The sequence below is a fragment of the Eriocheir sinensis genome, chromosome 25 (assembly GCF_024679095.1).
Source record: "Eriocheir sinensis breed Jianghai 21 chromosome 25, ASM2467909v1, whole genome shotgun sequence".
NCBI classification, from domain to species: domain Eukaryota; kingdom Metazoa; phylum Arthropoda; class Malacostraca; order Decapoda; family Varunidae; genus Eriocheir; species Eriocheir sinensis.
In genome coordinates, this window is record NC_066533.1 from 12,547,546 (window position 1) to 12,555,585 (window position 8,040).

Genomic DNA, 8,040 nt, shown 5'->3' on the forward strand with positions numbered 1-8,040 from the left:
CTATCCTTATATAAATTGTGTTATGTCATGTTTTGAACTGTTTAGAAACCGCCATAGACTTTTTGACGACAATCCATTTAAATTTGTAAGTTCTGATTTGTGTGGACCGCCAATTGAATGGAGAAGCATGGGTCTTGTGCAACAAAATCCCTGTTTTCAAGAAAATATCCCTAGTTTGCAGGATTTACAGCCCCTACGTGATGTTCAACATATCAACAGCAAAACTTTTCTCTCGGTGATGTCAATGTACCGTGATGTTCTGTCGCTCAGGTACGAGACATGATTGGTCCAATGCTGCATTCATACTTCATAGGTAAATATAATGCGTGTTTTGGTCGTCAGAGGTGTGTGGCGGAGACGTCATCATCACTCCCACAAGCCGCGGCCTTCCATTGGTTCTCGGTTTCTCGCAATACGACCCACCCCCGCTCTCGTGACGTGACGTGACTCGTACGTGTCTGGGATGGAAGTGCAGTGTTCGGAGTGGCAAACATGGAAACAGCCGATCAGTCAGGAGGCGGATTTAACTGAACGAGCCAAGTTAATATGTCTACCTATAGCATGAAATGAATCAGCAGGCTAGTATATGAATAATTAAGTGGTTTAATTGGGCCTCAGCTGCCTCTCACATGATCTGTCTTATTTGTATTCATGTAGGGCTACCGATAAATAGCCTACCTATAGATAAGCTACTACATTATGTGCATTGAATAACCAATTAGGCAAGGAATGGTACGTAGTGAGTGTAATAAATATATAGCCAAATAATATCGAACCAAGCCCGTCTTGAATGATTTACTGAAGGAAAATAATTACCACAAGAAAGTTACTATTGTTAACCCTAGCATTTAAACATAGGTAGGTATAGTATGCCGGGGAAATCTAGGCCATGCAAACAACAGTTACACTTCTCTTTCGCCCGGTGGCTTCCGTAATGTGTGATCAAAGAATATCTACTCTTGTCTAGCTTATCATTCAGCACCGCGACAAACTTCGACGCAGATAATAATAAGTCCTTTCCTGCGAGAACAATTGGCTTCGTGTCCTTGGGGTGTCAGTCGCTGCCACGGGGCGCAAACGCAGGAAAAGGTAAACAAAAACAAGGCATCCTGTGGTACCTGCCTCCTGTCACCAGCCGAGCCCTTCCTGGTGCCCCTAAATCCCCTGGGGAACACTGTCTACCCCACCGTGGAGGAAAAGGAAGGTGGCGAGGGCTGTGAGTGAGTTGGCTGGGGATTTACGAGAGGTTTAAATACTACATAAGCAGAGAATGTGAGCGGAGGCACGTCTGTTTCCAAGCGAGATAGGAAATGCCATATTTTTCACTATACAGCTTAAATATTAATCCTGTTTTGATAATTGTCACTCTGCTCTTGTTAAATACACCCATAAGGAATAACAATATGAGGCAGTACAGTATTGAGGGATCACTGACTGGATTACAATGATTATGCAGCTTTTGTACTAATCCTTATCGTAACTCACTTTACTCATATTAAATACACTCTTTTAAGGAATGGCAATATGGATCAGTGCAGTATACAGTGACAGTGGATTTTAACATTATTAGTCATCTTTTGTATTAATCCCTAGTGTCTAATTGTCACTCTGCTCTTTTTAAATGCATGCCTCAGGAATAACACCATGAATCAGCGTAGTATTCAGAGATGAGTGACAGTGCAGATTACTGGCGGAAGGTGGAAGATAATCATAATCACTATTAAAACTACAATAGCATTCACCAAAGCATGACTACAGGACTTTGGAGGCAGAGGGAGTGCCAGGCATTGTGTGTGACCTCTGGCTGGCTGTCGTGTGAGTGGCAGTGAAAATATGTCCAGTTGTTACCTCACTGTTGTGTTGATAGGAGCATTGGCAGCCAGGAGTAAGGGGAGGGGAAGGGATACTGTACCATATATGTGATTGTTGAAGTATTGTATTGCATCACCATGTATCAGTGCTGCTTACCCCATTTATCATCTAGCTATTGTGGATTAGTGAATGTGCTTGTGGAAATAAAACTATCAAATCAAATCGGTTAACAAAAGTGATGTGGAATCATTTGCATATGCTTGTGCCAGTGACAAGTACCTGATGTATGGAGTTAGTGTGCTGTGTATTTCTTAGATAAGTGAATATTTTCTACATAACATTGTCTGGAGCAAGGATCAGAAAATAATACAAACAAGTTGTCACAACTAAAGCACCCATTCAGTTTATTTACATGAAATAAAAGAAAATTTATTCAATATTTATTTTACAACAACAAAGAAGATAAACAAGTGTTCTAGCAATACTGTTAAATAATTCTGGAAACCCACCATAAAGATGACAATCTAAAGATGACCTACTTCTTCCCCACATGACAACAGGGACTCGTATCAATCGATGGAGTTTGAGAGTGACCTGTCATGCACACAAGAATACAAGAGCTTCCGCAGCACCGTGCCCCTCAAGCAGATTGTGATTGACAGTGATGGGCTACAGGTCAGTGCTTGCAGAATTCTATCCATGTCATGGCTCGGGGAACTGCATGTATTTTGAAAAAAGTAATGAATTGGGGGGTGTTTGTGTTTAATATTTATAGATGCCGTGTTGCAGATTTATGTTGTCAGAGCCTTTGTCATCATCATCATCATTGTCGTTTAACATCCATATTTTCCCATTCAAGGTGGGGTTGGATGGGCGAAGACTCTCAGAGCCTTTGTGTCCCTGTTTTAGGTATATAGGTTTTGAAGTAAGACTTAAATTAGGGCCTTTTGTTTGACATTTGTAGAAAAAGAATATGTTTTGAGTAATAGCTTTTATAAAATGAGATATTTGGATTTAACATGTGTAGAGGATTTGTAAATGGAACACATGAACTACTGCCTCTCATACAGAAACATACAAACTACTTCCTCCCTCTCATATTGAAACATAAACCACTCCTTCTCACCTAAGCTCACCACAACTTCTGTGAGAATTTTCCTTCACTACTATTAAAAAGCTGAATTGTGTGTGTTGCAGGTGTGGAAGGTGTATGAGGCTGGGCCCAGGGGGGTGCGGTGTCCCCTGGTGTGCCTGCCCCCAGTCATTGGCACAGCGGACTGCTTTTATAGACAGATTCTCTCCCTAACTGCTCGGGGATATAGAGTGATCACGGTAAAAAAGCTGCTGTGTGGCATCAGTAAACAATGGTCTCAGAATAAATTGGCTTTCCTTGCTTTTGTATTAATCATTAAGTGTTTATCTACTACTTTATATAAAATGATGATATATTGGTATAGATTGTTTTTCCTCTTTCTTGTAATCTTAAAACTTGAGTGATTACATGTTTTATTTCATGTGGTAATTTATAAGTTGATTGTGAAGCTGAAAATTATATAGCATTGAAAGATTACGGTAGCTAAAAAAAATTCTGTGATGATTTTTGGTTAATACTTAATTCATTGATGTTAAAATAGAGCTGAAGAGCCAGTAAAGCTGATCATTTTGCTGGGAACAATCATCAGGCACAACAACAGCTAGTGATGAACCTTTGCCCCACTTCTCCAAGAAAAGAGTTGACCTATTGCCACTTTATCGCTGGCAGGTGGAGTATCCCGTGTACTGGAGTGTTGTGGAGTGGTGCGAGGGCTTCAAACGGCTCCTGGACCTCCTGGATGTGGACCGAGCACACATTCTCGGGGTGTGTGAGCTTTTTGGCTGCTACTGTCTGTGTACTGTGTACCACATGCCAATGACAGTTGTTTACTTCACTAATGAGTACAAGATATATATGCCAATTGATAAGCACCATTTCAATTTAAGCTGATATCAGAGAAAAGAACTATGATTTGGAAGTAACTTCCTCTTTCCAGCAGTTGGTGTCCAGTTATTCACTGTAGCTTTTACATGTTTTCAGGCTTCACTAGGAGGTTTTTTGGCTCAAAAGTTTGCTGAGCTGACCTCAAACTCCCCCAGAGTTGCCTCACTCATTCTGTGCAATTCCTTCATAGACACAAAGATCTTCAACTACTCAGACACATCGTCAGTGTAAGTGTTAAACCTGTTTATCTCCATGAATCATTTGTTTACTTTACACTTGGGTCTCATCTTGCATCAATAAGCCACAGAGAGTAAGGTTTCCAATCCATTCAAGTGTTGTTTTACATCAGGATGTGATAGATATTTTATGCTCACCTATCAGGTATAGTGGAGTAAAACTTTTCCATACGTGTCACTGGTTTTCACATGTAATGTGTATATAGAGACTGGAATCTGAACTGTTGCAAGAAAGGTGGGAAGGACATCCATGTAGCTATTCATGGCATGACATTTTACTGTGAAGGTTTACCTTGTACATCTTTTACCAATTTCCTGCCTTTTATCTACTTTATTCCTGGTGTGCTCCATAGGTTCTGGATGCTGCCTGCAACATTGCTCAAGAAAATGATTATTGGACGGTTCCCCAGAAAAATGATGGATTCACATATTGCAGACTCCATAGACTTCATGGTGGAAAGAGTTAGTGTCTGTTTTTATATATATATATATATATATATATATATATATATATATATATATATATATATATATATATATATATATATATATATATATATATATATATATATATATATATATATATATATATATATATCAGCTTGTAGATATATATTTAAAAAAATATAGACTTGTATAATTTAAGATTATTGTATGGTATGTTATGTCTCACTCAAGTATTGCAATAGATCAAGCAGTTGCAAAATAACCCAAGAGATCATTTTTTGAACCTTGCCTTGTTGATCCCCTTTGGTACATTGGTGTAACAGTGGTTTTTGTGCTTCCATTAGTCACATGGTATGCAGGTTCAACACCAAGCCAAGGGTTTTCTAAGTTTATCTTTATCTTACATGACCAGATCAATTTCTCCTGTGCTTTGACGAGTCCAAATCCCTCCATTACATTTCATGCCAATTGTTAAACACATAAGATATCAGAACATTTCTAAAACTGACCCTTTGCTTGCAGCTGGAGTGTCTGAATCAGAGTGAGTTGGCCTCTAGACTCACTCTCAACTGCTCCCCAGACTATGTTCAGCCTCAGAAAGTACAGGTATCTTTATATTTGTCTCCTGTAGATAAATTTGTCCTTGTTTTTATTATGTGCCGTCCTTTATAAATTCACAGCAACTTTTATCTTACTTGAGATTCTGTTTTACCTTGCTATTGTTCATTCCTTTATATACTCATTTCATTCAGTAGCTTTTACATCAGGTCAGAAACTACTGAAACACTGTAGATTACTTTTAAACCCTCGGTGCATCCCCTTCTATCGTCTTCCTAGGAGCAGAACATTACAGATATTTTTTCTTTTTTTATATAGACCTTCCCCTTTTTACTCTTTCCTTACCATTAACATATCCCTCACTTTAGTTCCCCTCTTTAATCCTTCATGATGATTCTTATTAAGTCTGCCAGATGAATACATTACCTTTGTACATACACATTCATTGCATTTGCTCTTTCCAGGTGGAGGTGATGCTTCTTGATGTGTTTGATGAGTCTGCCTTGTCTCAGTCGGTGAAGGACGAGATGTCCAAGTGTTATCCAAACGCCCGCCTTGCCCACCTCAAGACTGGGGGCAATTTTCCATTCCTGGCCAGAGCAGATGAGGTCAATGTTTACATACAGGTGAGTGACTATATATATGTGTCTGAGTGTGTGTGTGTTTAGTATCTCATAGAATATTTATTGTCTAAAGCTCTGGACATTCTTTTGATACTGTCTGGCCCTCTTGATATGCCCAGGTTCACCTGCGGGGGTTTGAGGGCACTCACCTGAGCGCCTCGGACACAGGCACACCAGTGGAGCGATAGCAGTGTAGGGCAGGCCGGCAGCAGCAGAGACACCTGGCTTGTATGAACTCTAATGGCTTACTCATGAGTGGTGGGTGAGGAGGATGTCATCTGTTCATCAGTCAGCCATTTTACCTTTTTCCTATAAATATGTGATGTTTATATTCACTTCTGTCATTGTTACACTTACAAATCCTTTGCGAACAAGCCACATCAAACAAACAATATTATTATGATTTTTCTACAAAGTATTATTATGGCATCAGCTACTTTGCAGGCTAAGGCAGACATACGTTAGCTTTGTATTGTTGTAAGGGCCAAGTATTATTTTGTATGTGAATTGCAAAAGCTGAATGTACAAATTACTTATAATTGAGGTTGTAAAATGAAATTATTATTGTCATGCAGATACCCAGCCATGTGTGGTTTCAGAGCAGATTATGCCGAGTTCTGTTACAGTATTTTTACTAATTTGTACATGTCATTTCAAAGAGTGCTCACATCATAAAAAGACTACTCCGGATACTGGAGCTGAGGCATAAAAATTGACTGTTGTGTGAATATTATCATCTAGCATTAATTTGACAACATTTGATTTTTATACTTGAGCTCAGTTTTTGAGATTGATTTCCCCCTTGATATGAGTACAAATTTGAAGAGTATGTACAAAGTAGCAATCATACTTTCATCTGTGAATCACTAAATGAACAGTCAGCTTGTAAGTGTATGTAATGTGACTGGATCTCAGTTATCTTATGTATCACCTTCATGCTGTGTTTGGCTGTGTTGTCCTACATTAAGGCCTCACTGGTAATGCTTCACCAATAAGTCAGTTTGTTAAGCTTCCTTGTGTATTACCCATCATTGTTATCTGCACAGATATTCAGATATTTTTGGATCACTCATGCCTCCTCAGTTACCACTAACGCCCATATTCTCAAACAATTTGGGGTTTGCACACCCATATTTGCCAAGGCTTTCATGGAGGTTGTGTGTTTTTCCATGGGTAGTTTTATGAGCCTAGTGATAGTTGGACAAGGCTTCTGCATCATGAACTTGACTTATCTCCTTCTTGGCTTCTAGCTGTATTGGCTGTGAGAGCAGAAAGCATCTGAGAGTACAGGCTAAAGATTCTCGGGGAAGCTAGCAAGTGGGTTGAGTTTGAATAAATAATTGTGTAACAGTAAAGATCTATTAAGATATACTGGTTCTCATCTTGTGTGGCTGTAACATTCTACTTCTGGTCTGTGTAAGGCTGCAGAGTATAATGTTTGGAAATGAGCAAACACCATCCCTATTAGTAGCTACCAGTGCCCCTGCCAAGCCCTGGTGAAGACTCTTGCGCCCACATGAAAGGATTGGTAAGAGTATTTTTGTATGATAGGTAAGGTTAGCTTTATACATGGAAGGGTTATTTATTAAGAGCCTTATGTGTTTCTACAATACAGGAAGTTAAAGGTTGGGCTTGGAAATTTGACTTTTTACTGAGGAAATTTCCCACAAAAATCTTATTAAACTCTATACTGTGCCTGTCCTTGGTATGTGAAGAGTGTGCATTAAAAGGGATGTGACGAAGTAGTATGTGGGAAAGAAAAGTGAGGAAAAGGGGTAATTGTTTAGTCCCTTATTTCACTAATGGTCATTCCTACAGCTGTTCTCTTGTTTCTGGAGATTGTGTGTGCCCCATCTGCAACGTGTGCAATACAGGGCGGTGATGATGGTGATAATAGAATATAGCCTACTACTTACAGTGTGCTTCATATAGCTTATAAGGGAAGAGAATGGTGGGGGATATGGTTTTACTAAGCTCTCATAAGTAAGTTTGCATTAAAGATGTTATTTACTTTATGATTATTTTTCGTTAGGTATACCTCCCCATTTCTTTCTAATTCGAGTAGATATTGAATAAAACCAAAAAAAAAAAAAAAAACTATGGTAATGTACTTATTTCTGATCTACACCAATCTTAAAAACGTATCAACAGAAGAAGACAGTTTTATAGTAGGAGTTTAATTGCTTAACTACTGTAATTAGCCAAGGCACTGTCAAGTCTATTGCTCTAACTCATCATTAAGGATCGAGGTAGTTTGATAATTGTTCATCAGGTATTCGGACTTCAAACAAGAATAAGAACCTTCAACTACTTCATAACACTGCTTCGGAGCCTCGAGTGAGTGAACCTCGTGCCCCTAGCGGCAAGTTACACGGCCGGTTAGTTC

At 39.1% G+C, this 8,040-nt stretch overlaps 1 protein-coding gene across 10 annotated transcripts; it reads left to right on the forward strand.

The window, feature by feature from the left end:
- The first annotated feature begins 175 nt into the window (after nucleotides 1-175).
- LOC127003394 (maspardin-like) lies at nucleotides 176-7,669 on the forward strand. Of its 10 annotated transcripts, none has more exons than XM_050869971.1 (9): nucleotides 176-270; nucleotides 2,373-2,487; nucleotides 3,010-3,144; nucleotides 3,575-3,670; nucleotides 3,887-4,017; nucleotides 4,380-4,488; nucleotides 4,996-5,073; nucleotides 5,496-5,657; nucleotides 5,774-7,669. In XM_050869971.1, exons 1-9 carry the CDS (start codon nucleotides 239-241, stop codon nucleotides 5,840-5,842), a joined length of 927 nt encoding a protein of 308 aa, XP_050725928.1. In that variant the 5' UTR covers nucleotides 176-238; the 3' UTR covers nucleotides 5,843-7,669. The 10 variants fall into 10 exon arrangements, with proteins under 10 accessions (XP_050725928.1, XP_050725927.1, XP_050725929.1 ...); XM_050869970.1 differs by having other exon boundaries at nucleotides 180-270; nucleotides 4,996-5,079; XM_050869972.1 differs by having other exon boundaries at nucleotides 194-313; nucleotides 4,996-5,079.
- Nucleotides 7,670-8,040: the final 371 nt, after the last annotated feature.